This window comes from Falco peregrinus, chromosome 13, assembly GCF_023634155.1.
Source record: "Falco peregrinus isolate bFalPer1 chromosome 13, bFalPer1.pri, whole genome shotgun sequence".
Classification (NCBI taxonomy): Eukaryota; Metazoa; Chordata; class Aves; order Falconiformes; family Falconidae; genus Falco; species Falco peregrinus.
The window spans coordinates 15,047,931-15,073,862 of record NC_073733.1 but is presented as its reverse complement, the minus strand read 5'-3'; the positions used below and the strand labels follow the sequence as shown (position 1 = coordinate 15,073,862).

Below are 25,932 nucleotides of genomic sequence, written 5' to 3'. Positions count from 1 at the left end.
ATAAATTAGTCTATTGACTGTGGGGTTTAAAATTTATGATGCATTTTTTTTTCTTGTTCCAGCATTTTTGATACCATGCTTGCTTTTGCATCAAGAACATAATGTGCTACTATAAAGTTGCTAGTATGGAATAAGGGTAAGCTTTGCACATTAGAAAGCTATGTAAATAAAACAGAAGCAATTAAGGTGGGTGATTCTGCTATAAAAAAATATCAACACAGCACTGAAACAGAGAACACCATGAAATTATGGTATGGCAAAGTGAGGTAAATGTGGCAAAACTTAAAGTTTTATTCTTCAGTGGTTTCAATGTCACTAGTAAAGGCTATTTCACAATTTCTGACAACTCCACAATTATTCAAGTGTTAAGAGTACATATGTCACAGCTCATTTCTCAAAAAGACCAAGTTCCAGAGCTACAAAGTACTACATGCTACACGTAATTACTATGCTTTTACATTCCTGTAGCTGAGTTGATGCGATGTAATTTCATTAAGAAGTTTAACTCAATTTGTGAAGCGAAGCACATACTTCAGCTCTTGCAGACAGGACCACTGTTAGCAAATATGTAATTAACACACCATTCTGTAATACTGAAGACATGACATGTTTCCTTCACAATCACACAAACAAAGACTGAGTTGTATTATCTTACAGGAAAGGGTGGGCCTCTACGCTTTACAGCTGAGGCAGAGCTGTACTGAAAGTATGGGGAAACCACATCCATACAGTGAACTGTGCTCTTGTACTCTCTAAGCTACATCCCTCATGAATGCTGCACTATCTTAAGTAAAAGGCACTTTCATGCTTAACTGAAAATACCCGAAAATGGAAAATCCAACACCTTTTAACCAGTTAAAACTAACCGTACTCTGTGGGCACACACTTCATTCATTCCTGAGACCCAATCCCAAAGGAAACATTTTTTTATTCGAGTGTAATGAATTCTACCAGGGGGCGGAGATATGGGAGGGGCTGCCAACATAAAACCCAAAACCCACCACATATGGCAAGAACAGTACTTCTCCTCATACTAAGAAAAAAAAAATTGCCTTACATTTGACTGAGAACAAATGGATGCTTCCTAATGCTTAGGGACAAACAGTAAAAACAAAAAAATCAACATCAATTCAATATAACAGAATTATCATTCAAATTCACACTTTTTGGAGCATTACAATGTAGCAGTGATGTGATTAGCAGTTGCCTCCAGGGACTAGATTATATATAAACAGATATGAAAGCACAATGAAACAAGGTTCACTAGTACTTATAATGCAAAAAAATCATATACTTACAAGATCCAAAGCTGACCCTCCACCCAAATATTCCATTATTATCCATAGTTTTGTGCCCTGTAAAGGAAGGCATGAGGTGTTAGAAGTCCAAGGCTGCCACAGAAAAAAAACCCCATGTATCTGAATAGACTACCTGCATACTATTAGGAGAACACAAATGCAGAGTCCCATTAATCACCAAGTTACAGGTAATTACTTCTTGTATCACACAGCTCCTGTGCAAGTTGTCTAAATATCAATTAAATTTTAACTTCTGTATTTAAAAAAGCAACAAACACCACCACCACTCCTCCTGCCAATCATTTTCCACTGACACCTAAAAAAGTTCACCCAAAGCAACAGAACTTCGAGAAGAAAGTGATTTGGTGGTGGCTTAAGTTTAAACTAAGTGTTTAAATGTAAGGCTGTAGTTCTTACGAAAGACTGTCTTTGCATTACAACTATTTATTCCAGCCTTTTGTGATACAGAAGCATTACAATAGGAAACGTTCTTGTAACATCACCACACCTCTCATCTCAGGAAAATACTTAGAACTTACTTTAATTTTGAGCAAGTGAGGGAGTATGAACACGCTTCAAAGACAACAGAAATGTAAAGCCTAATGGAGGCAGCTGCTAAGTGCCTCTTCAGCTACACGGTAACTGGGCAAGTGTGTATCTAACATGCCTACAAGTGTCAACTTGAAGTTGTCAGATCCATCAAAAAGTGAGAACTGATAGCCCTTGAATATGCTTGTACCTAAGGACTTACAGCCTACCACAAAACATGCTTGCTACCCTAGGGGCAGCTCCAATTTTCAGGTACAAAGCTGCGCAACCACCAGCCAGGAGAAACTGCACTGCCAGACTTGGAACCCTACAAAAGTGCTCAGGTTTCTGAAGTTTTCCAATCAGAGATTTGAAATCAGCCATTAAAAGGTCGAAGATAAGAGCAACGTAGTTCAATAAAAAGTATGACTTAAGGCACCTATCTTAGGATTATATTTTTTAAAATTATTTCTAGTAATATTGCAAAGTTCATGTACACTTTCACTATGGGCTATATGTGAGTTTCTGTTTTCTTTGTGGAGGTGTCTCTACTAGAATACTAGAACTGACAAATACTTCTAACACTGGTTTTTAGATGCTGACTTTGCCCTTGGTATGTAGCTGGTTCACACACAAAACTCGAAAGATTTGGTATCAGATCTACAGAGTGTATGTTTCAAAACTGGGATCTTCTGCTATTTGCTTGCCAGAGTCCCCTCACATTTCAGAAGAAACCAAAATATTAATCTATGGGCTACTATTCTAAGTAATTCTGCAAATAAAAACATTTCTTGATTTCAAATAAAAACCATTACTAAAAATACTCAACTGAACCAGACCTGTTGAAGTACCACACATGCTGTTTAAATTTCCAACAGATATTTACTAGTGCTAGTTCCCTGTAACAGAGCACAAGCTTATCGACAGAAGTATTTTTTAAAGCCTCCTACATTCTACATTGCATTGTTTCCCACCCTATTGCCTGACTAGTGACAGAAATTTAAAGAAAACTCAACATGCAAATAAAGGTGCAGTTTCTGAAAGCGCCGCATCCAATTATCTTAACAAAGTCGGCTCTATTAGATTTATACCAAATTTAAAAAACACACCATTTATGAGAGTCTGTTCCAATATTATGAGATCAGCAGGGAAGGGCTGGCTAATTTTAGCAGTTTTTACAAAGCCCAACTTTGTCAGCTGAGGAGACCTGCAAGGAACTCCAGTTTAAGGCAAACATTGTGGTTACCGGACATGTTTGGAGGATTTGACTATTATTTAAAAACAGTATAGGGTGAAAATGAGTAAGTACCCTGTTTCTGAAATAATGTCTCAAAGAAACTGCTACTATCCACTGTAACCGGGTGTGGATATTTTCTAGACAGGCATGAACAACCTTTTTCCTAGCTATTTTTGGTCCATCAAGTATAAATAGACAATGTAGAATAAACAGTATCTTTAGATTGTCTCAGAGCTTTGCTGCACAAAGTGCTGTATAATTCTGATGGAAGTCTCCGGACACTACTACAAGAGTTCTCGATATCAAATCTGAAAAACTAATAACTTCAGGCTTGTTTTAAGTGCAAAAGAAAAGAGCAAGCCCAGGTGGCTGTAATATTTACAAGGATAGATATTTAAACTCCTCGGCTAAAGGGCACAAATAGGGAAAACAAGCATAAAATTTCAGTCATGAGAAGATCTATCTCTATGGGATTCACATGTAAAGTACAGCTCAAGTATTTTATCAAGCTTCACAAACTGGTGTAACCAAAACATGCCAGAACTAAGGTAACTTTTAATACCTTTAATCTTTATCAATCCTGAACTGATAAGGTAGTAATACATTTCGACAAGCCATTACGCTTGAGGAGAACACTCATTTTAGCTGTCTAACCTAACTCACACTGCTGCATTGCTATGCACTATCACTTTCAAGGGTACTCTCCGCAACGAATGTTTTATTTATTGAGATGTGATGTTAACTGCAATCAAAGTGCAATATGGGATGAGGAGGCAAGATCCTGACCTTCCACAAATGAGAACATCTACAGACATCTACGTCAGGATTTAAAGTTATCTTATAGCTACAAAAGTTGCATTAATACAGCTGTAAGCTTGTACATTTCTACAGGCATTTGTGAAACACACGATATGAAGTTGGAATATTTTACCACTGTACACAAATGTGTTTATTATGGTGCATTCTTTGACGATATATTTGTACATCACCTACCAGTATGTTTAGAAAACAGTTCTGCTCTTGCCAGATACCCAATGAAAATTCGAGAAGAAAATTACTAATACCTAAGCTCCAAGATTAATTCAATGGGAAACTCCCATTCAAACTCCAAAATTCAAGACATACAGGTAACCCAAATTACAAAGATGTTGGGGTTTTGCACCTTTTTGTATCACTAACTGAAAACTGCCATCAGCTTTATACCAAGAACCTCAAGTAAGTAGACCTTGCCACTCTGTACTAACAATAAGGTTTTTCAAGAGTAAAATATCCGGTAACAGACAAATAACATTGCACTGCTAGGTAAAAATATTAAGGGACTGTCCATATTTTTAAAATCACATGTACAAGTCAGATGTACAAGCTGTAGCTAATGAGCAGCTAGGCTGCAAACATAAGAGTATCTCACATGGCATCAGCTGAGCTGACTAAGTTACAAATTAGTAAGTCAAGTAATGAAATAAAGACACTCTTCCCTTCCCCCTTTCAGCAGCAGGAGCATCTGGAAGAGCCTGCATGTAGCTGGTAAGCCCTGGGCTCCCTGAGACTGGGCGACTCCATCCGGTTCAGCCACAAGCCTAGCTTTGCATCCTAAAGTGCAAGGAAACTGTAGAGCTGAAGAATGTGTAGAAAAGGCTGTACAAAAATAAAATCTCTCATCTGAAATGCTTGCAAATCAGAAAACCCTCACAGTTAACATCTCTTCTTTTGTGTTTTAGTCATAAACAACTTTTAAGTATCAAATATGCTATCTCACCAGAGATAAAACTGAAAGTGACTACAAATTGATGACAAGAACCATCTGCTTATTCAAAGCTTACTTAAAATCGGTTTAAAAACAAGAATAAGTTACAACAGAAGATATTCTGTTACAGTTCAAGTGGATGAACTCAGGCACATATGAAAAACCTGAAGCTAGCACATGGTCTCAGCTGCAATTTCTTCAAAATAAAACCTATCAGATTGTAAGATTTAAACAAGATCTAGATTACTCAACTAAGGAATACCAATAGGTGTTGTAGGCACCCTGAATGCCTTTGCACTGAGGGTTTGCTTCGGTATAATCAGGAAAATATGAATTCTCTTTGATTTAAGCACTGCAAAAATAATTTAAAAAAAACATTTCTAATGGCACTCCGTAGAGCTTCAGAGAAACTTACATGTAGGATTAATATATTTTAGTAAATTATTTATATTCCATAAACATGATCTTAGAGATGGCAGACTGGCTCAACTGTTTTGTTTTCCTATAAAGAAAGATGCAAAGGAAAAAAAAATTCTCTATATTTTTTAAATACCTTCTACTCACTGTATGCTTATGCTTTTTTAGCCACTATCTTAAACTATTTCTAGGAATATTTTCAGTGATCTTTATATATAAAGCCAAGTATTCACCAGCAAACCTATGGGACCACTTTGAACGCGACCTTCACACTAGTCATATCCATAGGAAACTGCTATTAATCTCTGCAGCCTAGGACTTTGTTTTGCAAGAAGTAAGATGTCTTAATTTTCAGAATTTTACTTTAGCGTGCTTTAACCTTTAATTATACAGTCATTTGGTAGACAACTGTGCCTATTCCACTGCTTCCAAGAGATGTCTACAATATATAGAGAAATTAAATCATCAGCAAAGTACTACACAGCTAAATGCTTTGGCTGACACCCATTCTTAGAATAATAGCTAATAAAAACTTAAAAGCTATAGTGATTAAGTAAAAAAAAAAAAAAATAGACTGAGATAACTCTCAAAATACCTGTTATTACTAAAATGAAAAGGCAGCATAGAAGAGTCTTTGCACATTTAACAAAGCTAATACACTCTCCCCTGAGGAATCTCAAGCTGAAAGATCTAGTATTAGTAACCAAGGATAAATCTAGCCCAAGAAAAACGTAGAGCCAAGATACTGCTCAAACAGTACTTTTATTTATTTTTAATTACAGAACTAAAAGTACTCATTTGTGGACATTTTTATTCATTTAGTTGGGGAACAGTAAGCAGTAGAATTCCCATTGTGCTAGTTTGGGATGAAAAACATTCCTGTGAACCATTTTTCAGTTTTTTGGGGTTTAGGTTTTTTTTAAAAAAATAGGAATTTCTTATATGAATGGGAAAGTAACCAAAATTCCACAAACACCTCCCCAAGCTCCACACACAGAAGTTTTCCTTCCCCAAAAACATTGGAAGTGTGAAAAGCAAAGAGGTCAGCACTAATCTTTCAGAATTCATCCATTTAGAATCGAAATGTAAAGAACTCACACAGCGGTAAAGAAAGTACATTTTTTTAAAAATAAAAATCCCTAACCACAAGTTGATAGTCTTATAGCACTGACAGAATAACTATACTTAGATATCAAAGAAAAAGGGTAAAAAGTGAAAGACTTGCATGGTAAGGCCAAAGACAAAACTACTGTGATGCACAGGTACTTAGGCAGATTTGCAACGCCATTTTTGCTTCCAATACTTATAATGCTGTAAATAATGAAAAGACTGTTTTCTTTCCCTATTCACAAACAAAAAAACCCCCAAAAAAACCAAACCCCCCCAAAACCAACAAAAAACAAACCCAAGCAAACAAAAACCCACAATAAAACAACCAAACAGAAGCAAACAAAAACCCACCAAGAAAAAACACAAGCCAAAAAAAAAAACAACAAAAAAAACCCCAAACACAAGCAAACACCCCCCCCCCCCCCGACTTCTAAGATAGCTGTAACTACAGTTAATACTTTAGCTTTTATTACATGGCTTTAGGTTTTTTTAAAAACATCTAAAACACGTATGCACCACAGATCGTTTAAGCCATACTTAAGGTGATTATATCTGGACAGTTTTGCAAGTTGAAAAGACTTACTCAACACTTTTTGATTTTTGCAGGTTTTCATGTTTGTTTGTTTTTAAATTATACCTTAGATAACATTTCACACAGTGGTTACATAACTCTGCTTATGTCAGTTTTACTTTGTCTCAGGCCTACGATTCTGCATAATTACCAGCACTTCTCTACACAGTGCAGGGTTCCTTTCCATATCAGAGAAAGGGGTTTGTTTCTACAGGTATGAAGGTTTTTTTTTTCTTCCCCAGAAAGGCCACAAAATTGTGCTAGGGATTGTGGAGCGAGAAGAGAAAACCATTGTCCAAAAGCAACAGCAAGGCAAGAAGAATCCTCTATCAATTCTGTTCATTCCCTAGCCATTTCATGCAAATTCCAGCATCAAAAAGCAGCAGCAAAAGGAGCAAAACAAAGTGAAAAGCTCTGTTCAAAGAAAAACAAAAAACTACTAATAAATGGTCAAGTCAGCATGATAACTCTTCCTCAATTTTGGAATTTTTTCCTAGCGGCATTCAAAACAACTGGGTGCTAGCAAATATTTGTGCAATATTATACATTACCTTTAAATATGATCCATAGTATTTCGTTACATAAGGACTATCACACTGACTTAAAACAGTTATCTCTTGCTGTATATCTTCTATTTCATCTTCTGCTTCCTCAAGGTCTATGATTTTTATAGCAACCACTTGCTGTGTCCGATTATCAATTCCTTTAAACACCTCACCAAAGGAGCCTTTCCCAATACGTTCCAGTTTTGTGAATAGTTCTTCTGGGTCTGCTCTATGGTTCTAGAAAAGAAAAAAAAGAAGGGGGAGAGGGGGGAGATACATGAGTTACTTAATTTACTTCCAAGTTATTGGCCCTCATTACTTCCCAAGAAGCACATCATCCAGATTTATTGTCACTGGAAGGCTCGCATCAGATAGAAGTCAGTGTGCAGGAAATAAATCTAATTCAGCTATTAGTTACCGAATGTACATTATGCAATTATGTCAAAGGTAAATGAGACTCACCAGGGAGGGAGTCGGGTACAAACCTCATTTCAGTTCCTCACATAACAACTCTTTAAAACGAAAGAAAAGAGCTGTTCTTAATATTAATCCTATCTGTGCAGTAATTCAGAAGACTGAGGAAGGCAGTTACGGCACAGAAGCACTAACAGCATCACCCAGGCAGAAAAGGCTGGGCTTTCTACCTGGCCAAGAGCCTTAGGCAGACAAAGCATCCTATCAAGCAGTGCAGAGCATCAAACAGTACGGAGCTAGCTGCAAGAGGACTCCACTACCTGGTATTCACTGGCAGATTCTGAGAACTGGTAAGATCAGTCATCTTCAGGGCAGCTAAAAGTGCTGTACAGAAGCAGAGCAGAAGGGGCTGAGAGATGTTCAAAGAAGGAAACAGCAGGCTGGAGCAGAGTACTGAAAGTGGGGTACTGACCAGAACTGGCTGGTATCACCCCAGCATGCCTTCAAAAAGGCAGCACAGAGCACCAGGCAGCATAGCACTGCTTGAGGATACCTGGCTTGGAATCTCTGTTGATTAACTACTCTTAAGATCGGCAGACTGATTATTATAGAAATATTTTAAATTTCTCAACTCCTTCAAGTAGTCACAAAGGAAACAAAAAGGAAGCAAATTCTCATTTTCCCTTCAAGATAAAGCATACAATGTGGCCACTTAGAGAAACTTGTGCATCCAAAAACCACAGCAGTGACTACTGAAGGAAACTGATGACTTGCTCCACGGTTTAAGAACACAAACTTCAGACCATACTAAGAAAATTTAAAGGAGAGTGTTTTTTTTAAGAGGTAAGACAGATGTGCTAAGTGAACAGCCCATGCTTTGCAGAGCAACAGAAGTAAACACATTGCTGCTGTCAGAACTGGGCAACTCAGTGCACAAATCAATCCTTGCTCAGCCAACATCTGCCCAAAAAAACCCTCTGATTCAACAGCAACACTTGAAAATATGAAAGATATGCTTTGCTTTGGAACTTTCTTGCACTCCAAAACTCAGAACCAGCAAAAGCAGTGACAGTTTTGGCAAAAGCAGGCATTCAACCCAAGGCACAGATTACCCTACTTAACAAAACACTCAAGTATCAACATGAAACTCCAGAAATCATCTTTATGCTGGCGTTCTTGCAAATGGATGCAAAAATCTTTACTGGGGAAAAATTAAAAATTACTTTAACCTAGTCCAAAATGGAGTCTCATTTCCCTACTGGGCTCTTATTGTCACTTCTTTCCTTCTACCAGAACCAGAATTTATTCCACAATACGGTGAGACAAATCAAGAAGCAGATTTAGCTAAGAATTAACTGTATGATTTGTCAGGTTTATTTTCAGCTGAATCAGTTCACTGTTCATATATACCAAGCTGCCATTTGTGCTATCACAAGAGGAGGGAACACGAAGTAGTATGGCAGTTTCATACTGATCTGTGGAGTTAAAATTTTTAGATTTTGCAAGTATATAAAACACACATGTGTTCTTGAGCAGTACATTAAAGCAAGAAGAACGAGGAATTTCCCCTTTGCCTATGATGAGGTCATTGCTATCTACTCCTTTAAAAAAAACAAACAAATAAAAAAAAGCAAAACCCCCTGCCTTCAAGAGAAATAATTAGGGAAAAAATGTTGCATTTTCTTCTGTTGATAGATCCAGTGAAAGACTTAAAAGATGAACAAATGCATAATCACAGCAAATGAAAAGAAGAGGGTGAGTACTACTTGGTCTGAAATCTGGGACAATTATTATTGTTACATATATATATATAATCTGGGAAAGAAAATGACTGAAGGCTTCAGGTACTCATAAAGCCTTTAGTTAGACCAAAAAATAACCACCAGTAAATCTTCAAACTTCCCAAAGATAGCCATATTGCCATATACTACTGCATCAGCTCCTGCCACCTTTTCATTGTTAAGACAAAAAAATAAAAAAGTAATTTAAAAAAATCTGAATTAAGAATCTATTTTCAGATGCATTTCAAAAAATTATTGTAGGGACAGGTGTGGCAAAAGCAGCAGCATCTGCCACCCAGACTTTTCCTGCCACTAGTTAAGCTGCTGAATTGTTATTTAGCTAGTTAGCTAATGTGTTCCTGAACTACCTTAGTTCCAAAAAATAACAGTTAAGGGTTAGTTCTCCATTTACAATAAATACAGACACATACCCCCAAAAACCAAAAGAGTTTAGGAGAGGACTGGCAAAACTTTTCATTAAGCCTAAAATACTCATCTTCACAGAAACTAACTTCATTTTGAGACGCACCTGGAGTCTGGGATTCCTCAGAAGCATTCACGCTAATAGCTATTGTTGATTTGAGATGAAACCGTTAAACACTTCCAGACAGATAAAGGAAAAGCAGTTTAATCCAGCCCTTCACAATCAAAGAGCAACACTTGGGTTTTGCTTCAGGAGAAACCTTAAGCAGAAAATTCCTCTGGGCTTCTCAGTGGAAATGCACATCACTCGATCCTATACACCCACTTAACGGTGATCAAGAAAACAAGCCAGGCCTCCAAACTCTCTCCCCCAAGCTACTTCAGGTGAATCAGAGCTTTAAAGGCTATTTTAACTGCCAACAACTCCTAATGCCATTACACGGGAGTGCTGGAGTATAGGGAGGTATCGAGCACGGCTGGACTTGGAGAGGGCAGAACTCCCCGTACATCCCTGGGAAGGTGGAACAGAGGGGCATCAGAGGAGAACAAACTGTGTGGGACTAGAGGAAAAGAGTCACATCTTTCTGTTCTAAGAAAATCCTCTCACAGCAAAGTCAGCTTTACACCTTCTGTTATTCACCAAGGCTGACAAGGGACTGTAGGACACTCCAGGATAAGGGCAAATATTTCTGACCAACTATGGCTAATATTGAGATAATGTCCTCTGCAAAAGCTTCAAACTTAGAACACTGCATAACTTAAAACATGGCCATAGAACAAAGACTGTGCATTTTGAAACACATTTGCTTTTATCTTTGTCAATTTTCTGTCTATCAGACTATTGTTCTACAGAAATGTTTTTCTACCAACAACTTTAAAAGACTACTTTTTAAACAAAGGTAAATTTTATATAATGCAGTAATGCCTATGGTCTTTCTCCTGGTATAGAAAAGGATGGAGATGTATTTTACATAAATAGAAGTGTGTATGTGTGTACACACACCTGAAATACATACCAATAAATTTTTGCAGCAGTTTCCAGCTAAACTTCTAATATGGTAGAAATGAATATTTCTAACACTATTAACACTCCTGAGCAAAACAATCGTTATTCCCTGTTCTTTCACAGATCTTTCCTTGAACAGGAAAAGGTTTAGAAGCTTTGAAAGTTGCCTGCATCAATAATTGGTTTGTTAGGTGTTTTTTTTTTTAATAAATGTTGGTTTCTATTGGGAGTCATGGCTGTCGGGCAGCAGATGGTAACAACACAGTAGGCAGTATATGGACTCCATCATCACCTCTCCAAAGATAACACCTATAAGCAGACAAATCAGGAAAAGAATCTATTGCTCTTCCCCTGCAAGCCCATTTCGACAGACAAAAGCTGCAACAAGTATGACAAGCACAGGCACATTCGCATGCCAACTTCAGTCTCTCCTGCATGAACAACAGTACCAGCCCAAGTGTGACGACATCACAAGCCCTCTGCATAGCTTTGGAAGTCCACCATTTCACCAGTCCAGCACAACTATACAGCCTGCACTAGTGTTCAGTAAAATCTCTCCTCCTCTCTTATCCAACCATATGCTATTGCTGTATGTGTTTACATACACATATAGAGTCACAGGATCATAGCATAATTCGGTTTGGAAAGGACCTCAGGAGGTCATCTAGTCCAACTGCCTGCTCAGAAGTCCCAAATAAAAAACATTACAGCATAATTTTTGCCAGCATATCTGCAGTAATTACATCAATTATTCCACCAATACAGCTTATATAAGCGTTTTCTTTTGATTCAAATAAACACAGCTATGCAGTGATGCCTTGGATGCATTCTGCTACAAGACTGACTGTCTGACTCGCCTTCCCACCTCCGACCCTTTTAACATACCTGTTCTCCAAATTCTGCCTTCTTCCTATGAAACAAAGTGAAAGCACACTGAATATCTACCTTCCAAGATTATACAGATATCTAATGACACACACCAGATTAGAAGAAACAGTATGTTAGACTGCTTCAGGATCTGTCAGTGCAGGACAGGTCTTTTACAGAAACAGGTCTTCTAAGAAGGTTCATTAATGAATTTCATTAAAAGGTACCGAGTACAACTGGATGAAAAAACAAAGCTTCAAAGAATCTTGGACAGAGACTGAACTAATAATGCCTTGTCTGTAACAAAATCAAAACCTGGATCCTCTAGGTCCCCCCAAAGCAAATACATTTAACATAGCCTTGTGCAATTTCTGCTAAGCAGTCTGTCAATGTGAGAAAACATATCCTGTTGTCTTAACAGTATGTCTAAAACCTGCCCCAGAAATGCTGTTATACTATCTGGATTTTCAAGCATCTCCCAGGCTTTTTTTTAGAACAGAAGTTCCCCTAAAATTGTAGCAGTACTATAGAAGAGCTCACTTACATTGGGAGATGCTACTCAAATATGCATCAGATAAAGGTGGAAAAATTTGCTCAAAAGATTTTATAAAAGGTTGGCAAAAGAAGACCAGAGTGTCTACTCCTATGTTTTATAAGTATCCACTACTATGGCACCCTAATACATGCTGGTATCTTTGGAAGCCATCAGAATTACCTGTGTGTTTAAAAGACCATCATTTCAAGCACTGCACACGAAAATAAAAACCTGATCTTCATAGCCCGGGAGAAGTCAAAGGTAAACTGTAATGAAAAGAGCTATCTCGCAGAAAGTTTGAGGAAAAGAAGAAAGTTATGTTATGGCAAAATATTTAGAACCAAACCAAACACAACCCACCACCAAAAAAACATGCCAGTAATTAATTTGTTGTGCAGTTTCAGTTACGCTAGCATTAAAATGCCAGATGAGAAATGTATGCCAACTTGGTTGCTGAAGCCAGCATGCACTGTACCATTTCTCTTAAATCCCACTGACTGCACTGTGTGAATTATGGCTAACAATAAAATTAAATAGCAATTATGAGGCCTATTTTATTATTTGTGAAATCTCCGAGACATCTTTTATTGTCTTAAGAATGAATACCTGAAATACAATGAGTAAAAAAGACACTTGGAAGTCAACAAAGAAAAGCAGATTAAAAGTCAAGACATTTCATCTATTCTCAGTATTTATCTGACTTACAAAATACTGCATCTGGGTTGAACACATGGAAATCCTAGATAATCTGTCCATTCACAGACATTTATCTATTCTCAGATAATAAAAGTACCCTCTAAGTTTTTCTTCTGTCCAGACCCAAGAAAACCCATGACATTAAAAGGGAGTAAGCTTGGTAAACCTGAGAGGCTATGGGACTTAGAGCAATGTCTAAATCAACAGATGCATTCTTCTTAGTTGAGTATCTTTCCATACACTACCTGCATGCAGTTTCAGATATTTTACATATATATAAACACACATTATACACCATGCATATTCTATTACAGCAACATACATTCTCATATATTATACATATTTCCACATTTTGCTTCTTTACAAGAAAGGCACCACAGATGGTGATAGATTTTAATTCCTGGAACTCCTCCTCACTTCTCCTTGCTAATCTTATTTAAAAATCCTATTACAATTAAAGTTACTCACACAAACAGTGCCACAGGGGTACATGTGTGCATACATAAAAATTTAAATAGTTTGAAGTTACTGAAGGTACAGTTGTAGATCCATTATTAATTATAAATAATAAGAAAAAAATGAACCTGCAGACATTCAAAACAGGGGTGTAACCTGTAAACATCTTTTACTCCATCTTGCACACATGCTCACGCTTCTCAGTGACTTTTGCATGTAACTAAACTGATGCTACCCTGCAGTCCTGTTCAAGACTCAAATACCAGGATAGTAGATACTTCATTATATTTACTGGAACTGTACGATACATACTCGAGAAGAAATTTTCACAACACCACACTCTGATTTTATAAAGTATCAAACCTTTACATTATCAAGCTTTTCTCCACAATAGGTAGCAAAAACTAGATATGAATTTTGCTGTCCTCGAGACCCGACCTCTGTTATAACCCTTTATGAAACATCTCCCTTATCTGACAAGGCGAAGACTCACTGCCATTTTTAGTGAGAACCTGGAGAACTTCAATACAACAAAAGTAAAAATAAGCAAGCTTTGTTTTCATCAAGTCAGCCATAAGGCAAGCTGCCTGGAAATTCATGTGACTATCAAAACTTTAAAAATCAGCATTCAAACCCACCCCTTCTCAGATTTTTAAGGAAAGAATTACCTTCACCTTCAAGCAATCTCTGACCTGTGGCAGATGCAAGCTGTCAATTGTATGCTGTGCTGAAAATGGAAACCACTGAACTCACTTCCTCTATTCTTAGCCATTCTTTCACTTCGGTAACATAACATGAAGCAACTTCAGAAACAGCATAAATAAGCAAAAAGAAAGAATAACAACACATCTCCTAAAGATTAGCTCTTTGACACAGGCAATTAAAAAAATTTACACCAATTATTTATGAAGAGTATTCTGCATTGAGGAAACAAAGAAAAATTTCTCATGCCAGTGAGCTTCTCTGTAGCTGAATAACCTTAAATTTCAAACGGAGTCCCACTTAGCTTCCATTCTATGTATCAATACCTTTTAACCACCTAGTATCCTTAAAAAAAAAAAATATAATATCTTAAAACCACTGCACACAGCTGCATATCCATCAGTCTGCTCGCACGTCTGAGGAGCATGGCCCACCAAGAGAGTCAGAGGAATTAAAGAGGGAGGGGGGCACAAATTATGTGGCTAGGTCTTTACTATGATTTGAAAAAGACTTAAGCCGCCAAGTGCTTAAATGGAGAAAAAAAAGGCAGTTCAAGAAATCAACAGGGTCTGGTATCCCAAAGTGTTCAAATTCTGTTCTGTATTTTAATAGAGTTCAACAAGCTGATCTTTCAAAACAAATTTAGTCTCCTTTGTTGAATGGGTAATTAATCCACCTCAATGAACTAACTGCCTTCACACCTGAATTAGAAGTCAGAAGACAGAGGACTACAGCAATTTCTCATTGCTGAAGAAGCTTTGGAACCTGTCCATGTCATGAACTGTTTTGAGAAACCTAATCTGCACAGAGATTACAAAAGCCACATCTAATAGGAATATGGAAAAATAACTATTTATGGGCTATAGCCTACTTTTAGCAGTAGGCCTTTCCTTTCAGCAAGCAGCCTGCTTATCAGTACACAAACAATTTTTTTGCCACACCCATTTAAAGGAACAACTACGTCAGAACTCTGCCAGCAATAAACTACATCACTGCAGCATTTTTACCATTTTCCTAATATTTAGAAGTTCAGTATCTACAGTTAAATGGCAACTGCTACATAAATTTTACAGGCCTCCTCGCTGCTCTATCTTTGAAGCCATGTTAGCATTTTCTTCTGTTCAAGTTAGAACTAGATACACAGTTCTCCTCCTTCAAATAAGATTAAACTCATACTATAATCCAGCTAAAACAAAAAATAACATCCAGCTTTTTAATTTGCCAGCCCATAAACTAGAAAGCAGCAACAAGACCTCAAGCTTAACACACATTAAGTATCTTTGCTAAATCTCTCTACTGAAGTAGTTATTACTTCTTTTCAGGCTAAACAAAATTAAAGCGAGGCAGAAAAACACCAGTTGAAAAAGGATGGCTTCAAAACACAATGTGGGTTAAAGAGCAGGCCACAAGTTTATTTACCACAAATAAATCTCCAGGCATAACCACTGCCTGCAATGAACCCCAAGTGGGAACCCAGGGTTAGAGGATGTCACACCATTCCTCTAGCTTTGGTAGGGACCATTTTGAGAAAGAAAGGCAAACACACCCGTCTGTAAAAATCCCAGATTTCTGTACTCTCCCCAAGGCTAGACAACCACATGCTTGCAAACTGTACTCTCCTCTTGAATACTGGCCCTTGATCATATCAATCATACTGGACCTGAAGCTACAAGAAGCGCACAACGAAAAACCAGAAATACAACTCCAAAATGAGCTACAAAGGACACAAGAAACCTACCCTGCCAGAACCAACCTGCCCGTTTCAGGAAACTCCTTTTTCAATTACTTTGCAGCTCATTCATAGCATGGCAAAGCATCTCATTACATAAAAGGCATGGGGAAGGGGGAGGGGAGGAAGAGAAACACCCTGAAAAAAAAATTCAGATTCTTCTTGCCAACTAGGCTAGAATAAAGCTGTGCAGGAATGTAAAAATGTTCTTGCTATGACCGGCTGCCAGATGACACCTTCTTACGCGAGATCAACAGCAAGATCATCTTGCTCCCCTCATATTTCTCTGTATTGATTTACATCAGTAGAAATTAAATCTTTCTTGTTCAGTGTTTTACATTTAGGCACAACACTCATGGTCATTTCAAGCTGTACAGTGTTTTTATTATTCTGCATTCAGCTCCCAACACAGAAGCCTGCACTGAAATACAACTTGACATCTAGCAAAGCATGGACACCCTCTGATCCAGCCCCCCCAGTCAACATTATTCAAATATTCAGAACATATAACAGTATCCAGTTGAAAGAAAGGCCTGCCAAAGATCAGGGAACAGGAGGGAAACGGGAAGAAAAAAACGCAAACAAACCACATTCTTCAAGACTCAACACATGGTGCTTGACTTCTGGTTCTTGAAAACAGTGAAGCCACCCTGGGCTCTCAGACTCCCCCTTTCACAGCTCAAGTGTGAAACCTGCAGATAACTAACATTTCTCACTCCTTGTTCTCCTTCATCGATGCATACAGAATTCATGTGGAATCAAGACAGATCATGCCACAAAGCTATTCCAGATACACTGCCTCAATCAAGACCATTCGAATCCAGATTTTGGCAAGACAAGCTTGGCTTCACACTTCTAAGAGTCAACTATGCAGTTCTTCAAAGCTTTCTTCATGAAGAAAGATGTAAGCTGAAGGCATGCTCTTTCCCAAGCTATGGACCTAACCAATACAGCCTGTTTCTGCTAAACCACATGCACAAGATAAGAGGAAGAATGAGACTGGCAAGCTCCTGTTACCTTGTCAGTCCCTTTATTAATAGTTTTGCTGAGTTCTTTTTGCCAGATTTATTCAGCTAGCAATCCCTCTGGCAGAATGGATTTTAGTGAATATGGGCACCCTTCCCATGAGATTTAAGTCTCTCCTTCAGAGCTAAGGAGTGTGCCCTGTGATCCCCGTGTAATCAGCAGAACAGACTTGTTCCAGAAGAACTCCTAGAAGTTTAAATTTAAAGAACAAATGACAGTCTTTAAATAGAGTAAAAACTGGTGAGGCAGAAACAAGAAAGAATGTGATATTCAATCATTTGAAGTTAGAAAGAAATAGCAGGATTTGGAACAGTAACTCCTGATACAACAGATACCTCACCAAGTCTTCATTTCTTCAAAGATAACATACATGTAGCCACTAATTACAGCATGCCAGAAAATTATTTGTTACAGAAGAATTTCAAATACAACTTTGTATAGTTCATCTTCAACCCCATCCCTGAACTCCTCTGTCAATTATTACATTCAGCCCCTAAGAATAAACAAAACACAAAATAATAGTCTCATTACTTTTCAGAGTTTGCAACTCTTTCTTACATCCGAAGGTAATCACCAAAGAGCAAACAAGTGGTACTTTTATTAAAACAGGCTTGAAATTCTTCCTTTCACTTTTAGAGATGACTTAAAACCATATTTTCGGGACACGGAAACAATTAAAACAGAGGCTAATACAGTTGCCTACTTTACTTAGGATGTTTCATAGGTCTCGCAGGACAAATACTGCTGCAGAGGCACATTTAGTCATACATATTATTCATGGTGTGCCACAAAGTTACTATGTATAAAGAAACAATCATCCCCTCAAAATAAGCATCTGAATAAAAACTGTGTTTCATTTTTTAACAACAAATTGCAATGTATTACTGAGCTATGTCTTGCTATATATTCTCCTTTTTTTAAGGAAAAGGACAACAGAAAAATAAAACTTTCACCAGGACTTGTAAAGCTGAGATACTGGAGTTCAAAAACAGCCAAAGTGACTCTTTTCAATGTTAAATTCAACAGAAAAAAACCACAACAGGATAAAGCAACAATTACGTATTTTTAGTTTCAGTCTGGTTTCAGATGTAATGTTTGTATCTTTTGGGGGAAATTACCCTCTGCCCAAAACTGACAATATGATGGTACAGAACAACAGAGAGATTAAGGTGAGAAGACGAGTTTATGTGCTCTCTGCCAGCTTCAGCAGATTTGCCTCTGAATTCCAGGTCAGTGCACTTAATGTGTGTATAAAACTGTAAAAAAATACTAATAAAAAGACTGCTGTCCATTTTTTTTCTTCTAAGCCTAATAAAAGTGTCTGCTGAATTCCAGGTGATTATACCTATACAGCTCCCATGTATCAAACACTTTCCAGAGCTCTCTGTCCTCCTTTGATTAACAGTAAGACAGTACAAGTATGACTGAGCCCTACTTTTCTTAGTCATCAGAGTAACATCAGAACGCACAAGATGGAAGAACCAAATTCACCTAATAAAGCCTGAGCTCAGTTAGCAGACTACTGCTGGGTATGATACATCTTGTACATCAAGCATGACCAGCAAAGGAACGACCGCAGTTGCTTGATTCCACAAATATTTTAATGCATATCTGCTTCAAGTAGCAAACAGGCATGTTCTTCACAGGTCTTAAAAATACTATCTTCCTGCAGTCTTGCCTGCACTGTGGCTCAAAGTACAAATCAAGGAACTGAAAATGGACAAGGTATTCATCACCAAAACACTGGAGTCCACCCTAGCTTAATCATAAGAAATCCACTATCTAGGCACTGTGGAAGTCTCCTGGTGCCCTGCAAGTGCTAGACTTTCCAGTTTCCTTTAAGTCATGTCTAAATAATAAAAGTTTAAACCCTTTTCAGACTCACTGTAGAAGCATCTGGATACAGCTCAGCTCCTAGGAGCGGAATAAATTAACAGCTCCTTGAACGGACCTTTCTTCAAAGGTTTAAGCTTCGCTAATGACCACCCTCTATAAACATTTTAAGTATTTGATAGTAATAGACTGCTTGTTCTTAACAGAAGTCATATTCTTGTAACTACAATGCGTAAGGTTTACTAGAAATCTGACACACTTCCAGACTAGCTTTAGGCACCACACACAAAGAGCCCATTTCCACAAGTGCACTAACTTAAAAGAAAATGTGGGGAGGTTTTTTTGAGGTTTGTGACAAAGACCGCTTCCAGAATTAAATGCTACCTCTCCTTTAATCTTTCTATACCCATCCAATAACTAGACGTTAACTGATCTGCCTCTGAGCATCCTACAGGGAGAAACTCTCCAGCTGGCAGGCTCAGGTTGTTCAGCACACCACAGAGAGTAAAGCTCACCTTTACATCCAAATTTGTATTTAACCAAGCAATCCTTCAATTGTGAATCAGAGTACGCCGGCTGACAGGTCACATGCTTCTAGCTGCTCTGCTTTCAGAGGAAATTAGTCTCTTTATTGCAAGATAGTCTGAATGCCAATAAAAACAGATGGACATCATGTTTAAACAACCTTTCTGGCTGCACTCAAGACTACTGTCATACAGGATCAGGAGATATCAACAAAGACATGAGAAAGGAAACAAAAAGTGTTCAGATGAGTAGGATAGCAGAGACAAAAAGAAATAAAGCCCCATAACAGGTTCCAAAGACACATACACTGACCAAAAGAAACACAACTAAGAAGAATCAACGTTTCCATCAGTTAATGAATATTTCACAGACTTTTTTTTTCACAACAGATTAGAACAGGAAAAGGGAAAGTTTATACAAAAAAACTCTACCAGCCAAAAAAGGCACTTACTACTTGAGCAGTGCTCTATCACTGAAGTTTACAGACTAGGTTTGGAAATTCAGGATGCTGACAAACAGGAAAATTTTGTCACTGTCCATCTTAGAAAGGTTAATTGTTATTCACTTATAAGTTAAACAGTTTCCAGCCTCTTGTATCTATGAAGAGGTTTTGGAGTACTGTATGAGATGCTGCCAATAATGTAAGTTCATCAGAAACACATCAATCTGAAATGACTGAAATACTTTAAACTTTCTGATCACTTGAAACAAACATAACCCTCTGAACTATGCATCCTGCCTGCCAAGCAAGAGAAAAGCAGTAGCGTACAACCATTACTAAGGGGTCCAACACCTTCACTCCAGCTCTGTTTTCAATACAGGCCCTGGGTTGGTAAAAGACATCGGTAGGCTCCTACACCACCTCTTTTGGATATGGCTCCCAAGAATGCTCTGTACGAGCTCACTGGATTCCTGGAAGACAGTGCAGTGCCAGTGGACAAGCTTCTCACTGTGAGACCTCAAAGCATTCCAGACTAAGAACTAGTTTGAACATTCTTATCCCAAGGAACAAAGTTACAATGACATTACTGAATAGAAACTCCAACCTCACATTCAAACCCATTGCAAATTGTGCTTCATGTAACCAGGACACCTTAATTGTGCTCACATAGCTCCATCAACCTTTCATTCTTTCCCTCTTGTCTTGGATTCTGTGTAAAATGCAATAATTTGGAGCGCCATGCTCAGCTTCAGAGCACCCATTTTATGCATTCACCGAGTACTTTAATTTTATTGAATGGGCTTAGAAGTTTGGCAGCTGAGTAAGTTAACATCATACAGTTGGATCAAGTGGAGCCTTTCCAAAGGAGTGAGGAAAACGAATGTGTTTAGGAAGTTGTTTGCACAGGCAAGAATTGTTAGGTATAAAATCTGTTTTTGTTAGGGACACAAGGCAGGTTAAACAGAATGCAACCACTACACAAACAAATGGTTCTGTAACTACTCATAAGGGCAACAGATAATACTACCTCTGGGTCTTCCATCGTTGCCAGGGTACTGAAAGTCAGACTCCCAGTTCACCAAAATAGCTCTATGTGACTTTCTGCAATTTTCCATTCAATTTTTTTTTAAAGGTAACCTAACTATCTTTGTTCTTAAAAAACTATCTTAAAAAAAGCCAAAAAAGCTTCTGTTATACTTCGGTGATAAACTGTCAGAGTCTTCTTTTTGGAGTGTGGGAATTACATATTATTTCTGCATTTTTTGGTTGGTTTTTTTTTTTTTTCTTCATAATAAAATGGGAGGGAAAGTGTAAGATCACAATAAAACTGAAAACTTCAAACTTGTAACACATTCTCCAGCAAATTCAGTTTCTAACTGTCATATTCAATAAAATGCTCCCCTCAACACAGACTACAAAACAAGGGGTTTGATATTACAGGCACTTTCCCAGAGTGATAGTTTTAACATAACTATTAGATATTGTTCCATCACAGAATGACCTGTTTACTCCTTCATCAATCGATCACCATGCATTTACTTTAATGCTGAGCGGAAGCAGGGACACTTTCATCATCACTTGGATGATCCTGACTGCAGAGTTTAGATAAGTATAAGGGCTGCTTCTTAAGGTTTTTGTTTTTTTTTTAACCTCAAGACTACCACACTCCTCTAGAACGTGTTTTGGTGGTGATGGGGTTTTTTAATTAAAAAAAATGCATTACGACTCTTCTAAAAGAGGAACGAGCAGAATAATATTTACACCAAATTCTATTACTTTGTATACTAGGACTTCCAGGACTTGTGTAGTAGTCTTAGTTAAAAAAGTCACCAAGGGAAGAATGTATCTAAATTCTATGCAGCTGTACATATCTAACCCTTAACAAAAATGTTTTGAACATACAGATACATGTTAAGGAGTCTGGGTTAAACTAACAACAAAACTAGTGGAACTAAATATGCTATTACATAAAGTTTATTTGTATAACAATGGAAAACAGAATCTTAAATAAGTTCAAGGTCCTTTTGCGATGACAGGGCAGCTAAGGAAGTCAGGACAGCAATACATTAAGCAGATATAGAAATAAGATACTGACAAACTTGGGAGACTTCTATTTCAAAATCCAAATACAAACACACTAAAAAAAAAAAAGTCAAGAGGTTATAAATAAAGAAGCTGTGACTAAAGCCTCTACATCTTCTATCACAAAATTTCTTTAGCATGTACCAATACAACAGTAACGCTGACATGTTAACGGGGGGGAAAAAAAAAAAAAAAAAAAAAAGGCTGAGAAAACATGGTTTGCATCCTCTTATCACCACCACAAGGTCAGTGGATGATCAAAATTTAACTGATTTCAGAGAGCCTGCAAATTTTTAGAAATGAAGCCGGGAAATCAAACCTTGGTATTGTAACTGGCCTAAATCAATACATAAATACCGTTCATACATAAATGCTACACTTTCTAAGCGTCATGAAGGTACCTGACCAAGCGAAATTTTAACTTTATGTTCCAAACCCCCCTGAAGTCTTTACTGTACATGTCTCGCATACATAGGGATGTATCATAAAGGCTTCTATGTTATTTCAACTGAAAAAAAAACCTCCAATGTTACACAGGCATGGTCCAGCATTACACAGGCACGGCTACCCCCGAAGTTAGGAGATGGCTCAAAACACTGACTCGGCTGCCAGCGTCAGACAAGCAAAAAAATCAACACTGAAACAAGTTTGGTCCTCAGCTCCTTTACGTTTGATAAAGATCTCTGACCAAACTTATACTAGATCAGCCAGCGCAGTAAGAACGATGAGTCGGAGGCATTCCACCTTTCCTATGAAAATCAGTAACAGATGAGCTTCTCCCGTTTCCCAAGCTGAGACCACAAACATACAGAGATGACGCCGGGTCTCACTCCCAGCCCGAGAGAGATGTAAGTTTCTGACGGACGCCGGCTCCCGCAGCACCACCAGACCTGGCGCTCAGCACCTTGCCATTAACCGCCAGGCCCTGGGCGAAGCTGCGCTGCAGGCCCCGCGCCAAGCGCATGTTGGTGGGGAAGTCCTGCAGGAGGTACGCCTGCCAGCGGGCCCGATATGTCATCTACAGCACACCCACACACCCTGCGATTAACTTCATTTCGCCTTTAATCAGTTTTAGAAGCTCTTCCGTGCTCCTGGGTGCAGCGCGGCCAACCCCGAACAAAGGGGGATGGGCGGGAGAGGAAACCCTTCGCCCCCCGGGGGCGGGCTGCAGGTACGCGGCCCCCCCGGGGCACGCCGAGGGAGCGGGGCCCCGCCGGGGCCTCCCGTTACCTCGGAGCACCCCCCTCCCGCGCCCGGCCAGGGCCCCGGCCGGCTCTCCACCCTAGGCCGAGCGAGGCCTCCCCGCGGCCCCTCGGCGACCAGGCCGCGCCGCCCGCCCCGCTTCGCCCACCCGCGCTCCCCCGGACCCTGCGCCCCAGCAGCGGCCTCCGCCCGGCGGGGCCTCAACAGCCGCTTCCGGGGCCGAGCCCGGGCCCGTCGCCTCCATTTTGGGGCCGGCGCGGCGCGGAGCTCACCTGCATGCCGGGCACTTGCACCGCCACGGGCGAGTGGGCCATGGCGGGCTGCGGCGGCCGGGCGCCGCCCGCTGCTCCCCTCTCTCGGCCTCCCTGCTCCTGGGCGGCGGCGGCGGGGCCTGGAAGGACAAAGCGGCGGGGAGGCGGCTTTAGCGCGGGCCGCGCTCCCTCCTTCCCTCCCCGCGGCCCGCCCTGCCCGGCAGCCCCCGCCCGCCGCCGGCTCACCTCACGGCCGCGGGGCTGGGGCCGAGCTGCGCGACGCGGGCGGGAAGGGGGACCCTAGCGCCGCGCTCCCATGCCCGCCGGGCTCCTAGCAGCGGCCCTGCCGGCTGGCGCCGCTCGCCCTGCCCATGCCCCCCTCCCCGGTCCCGGCGCGGGGGCGGCTGCTCGGGGCCCCCCGGAGAGGCGCGGGGTGGCGGCTCTCGGCGCGGTCGGGGCTGGGCTCAGAGCGCCATGTCGGGCTCCGGCGGCAGGCGGCGGCTGCTGTGCGGCGGCGGCGGCTTCTTCCGTCTCAGCTCCGGCCTCGCGGGGCGGAGCCGCCGCCACCGCCGCCGCACGGGCCCCGGCGTCACTGCCCCCGCCTCCCCGGCCGCCTCTGGGACCGGCGCACGGAGGGAGGGGCGGGGGCGGCCCCCTCGGCGCCGGGACCCTCAGCGCCGGCCGGGGCTGCGGGACGGGGCCGCCCGCGGCGTTGCGCGGCGCCCTGGGCCTGGCGGGCTGCGCCCCTCCGCCGCTGTCACGGGGTCCTGCTCTCCCGGGCACACGGCCACAGCCCCCGCACCCCCGGGCATACGGTCACAGACCCCCATACCCCCGGGCACATTGTCACAGCTCCCCGGACACACGGTCACGGCCTCCGTAGCCCCGGGCACACGGTCACAGCCCCTGTACCCCAAGCAAACTGTCAGAGCCCCTGTACCCCAAGCACAATGTCACAGCCCCCGTACCCCCCGGGGCACATTGTCACAGCCCTTGTACCCTTGAACACCCTGTCACCACCACACCTGTACCCCTGCACCCCGAAAAATCACAGGTGCTAATAACTGAGTGGCTGTTCCATGGGGTTTATTTGCTTTTGTGACACAGAGCGGGGTGTCCTCTCGGCCCAGGGGTGCTGCTGGCTGCCTGCCGTGGCAGGGTAGTGTGAGCCTGGTAACGGCTGCAGAGGTTCAGCTCCCCGGGTTGGGGTGGCTGGTTGCCTGCCCCCCGAGGAGAACTGTCCCCCCCAGGCCAGCCCCAGCTGCGGCAGGACCCCCCCAGCGCAGGGGTCTGTCGTCGTCCCCCCCCAGTGGGGTGGGCTGCCCACTGCTTTCTGCCTGGGGAGGAGAAAATAACAAGTGTTTTTTGGGTGACATTTTTCCCATTCGTACATGAGTCACCTATTCGTGTGCGTGATTCACATTCCTATATGCAAAAGTTTTGCCAGTTACTCAAGCAAAGCTTAAACTGACGTCTTCTATGGCATTGCTCTTCCCCTCACCCCCCTGAGCAAGAATGTAGAAATCACACAGGCCCGTCACAAACACCCTCGTGGGTATGTGAGGGCTTCCCCCAAATTCACAGGTTTATAGTCTAGAAGATGCGAGGGACGCTGGAGGTGCTGGATCACTGGCCATACCCGGGGGTGCGTCCCGTTGGAAAGGATGTGACGGCAGGTGGTCTCCCGCCCTTACAGCTCGGAGAAATACCGCACTGTGGCAGGGAACACAAAACACCTCTGTTGAAGGTAACGTGTTAAAACAGGCTGAAGCCAAGAATTCCAAAGTTAGGCAGTCTTTCCATCCTCAGCTCACTCTGGTTTGAAACTCACAGTGTTGTTAGTCAAGGACAGGCTCGTGGCTCATGCTGGAACATTTTCCCCCCCACACCCAATTTGCCAGTTTGTTAAGCCTTTACCGTTACTAAAATATTTACTTTTTTCTGCACCTTTTAAAAACAACATGACTTTAAAAGGCTTCTACGTGATAGTTATACATCTAAGTTACCTAGGAGCCTATAAGGAGTTCATTTTAATGGGTGGAATATTTAAGGCAAGTATTTCCTGAAAGTTTTTATCATATACTTAAATTTAAAAAAATGTTTTTTATTAAGAAACCTTTGGGAACAAAGGAGGATTTCTACTGACAAAAAGCTTCCTTACTTACACGCAGCAGTTCAGTAAACAAATGAATGAACATCCACTTCGTGGAACTTCTGAATCCTGCCTGGTTCATTCTGCTCAAACATACTTAAATCACCTCTCCTTTTACCTTTTAATGATCTTTAGAACATGATCCCTGAAAAAACCCTGACAAATGGAAGATGAAGGGTTTTGCTTCATGCTGCTAATGCATTACTGTCTCTCTGTTCCTCTGCTGGCTCCGGGGCTCTGCTTTTCTTTTTCCATCCATTCGTTACCTAAGGTTTTCTTCCCAGAACACAGCTAACTGGTTATCCCAGCCTCGTCTGGATTTTATACTCTCCCTCACACATTTCCTCTTGGAGGCACCT

The 25,932-nt window shown here is 40.8% G+C and overlaps 1 protein-coding gene across 2 annotated transcripts in view; it reads right to left on the bottom strand.

Moving 5' to 3' along the window:
- STK26 (serine/threonine kinase 26) overlaps positions 1-23,964 on the bottom strand; it is a 32,228-nt gene extending 8,264 nt beyond the window's left edge. The window contains exons 1-4 of one of the 2 annotated variants that reach the window (XM_055817999.1): positions 23,668-23,964; positions 23,443-23,561; positions 7,457-7,687; positions 1,299-1,355 (exon numbers count right to left, since the gene is read on the bottom strand). In XM_055817999.1, coding sequence (XP_055673974.1) covers positions 1,299-1,355; positions 7,457-7,687; positions 23,443-23,484 — 330 coding nt within the window. In that variant the 5' untranslated portion in view covers positions 23,485-23,561; positions 23,668-23,964. The remainder of the gene's footprint in view (positions 1-1,298; positions 1,356-7,456; positions 7,688-23,442; positions 23,562-23,667) is intronic. The other variant, XM_055818000.1, reaches the window with a different exon arrangement.
- Positions 23,965-25,932: the final 1,968 nt, after the last annotated feature.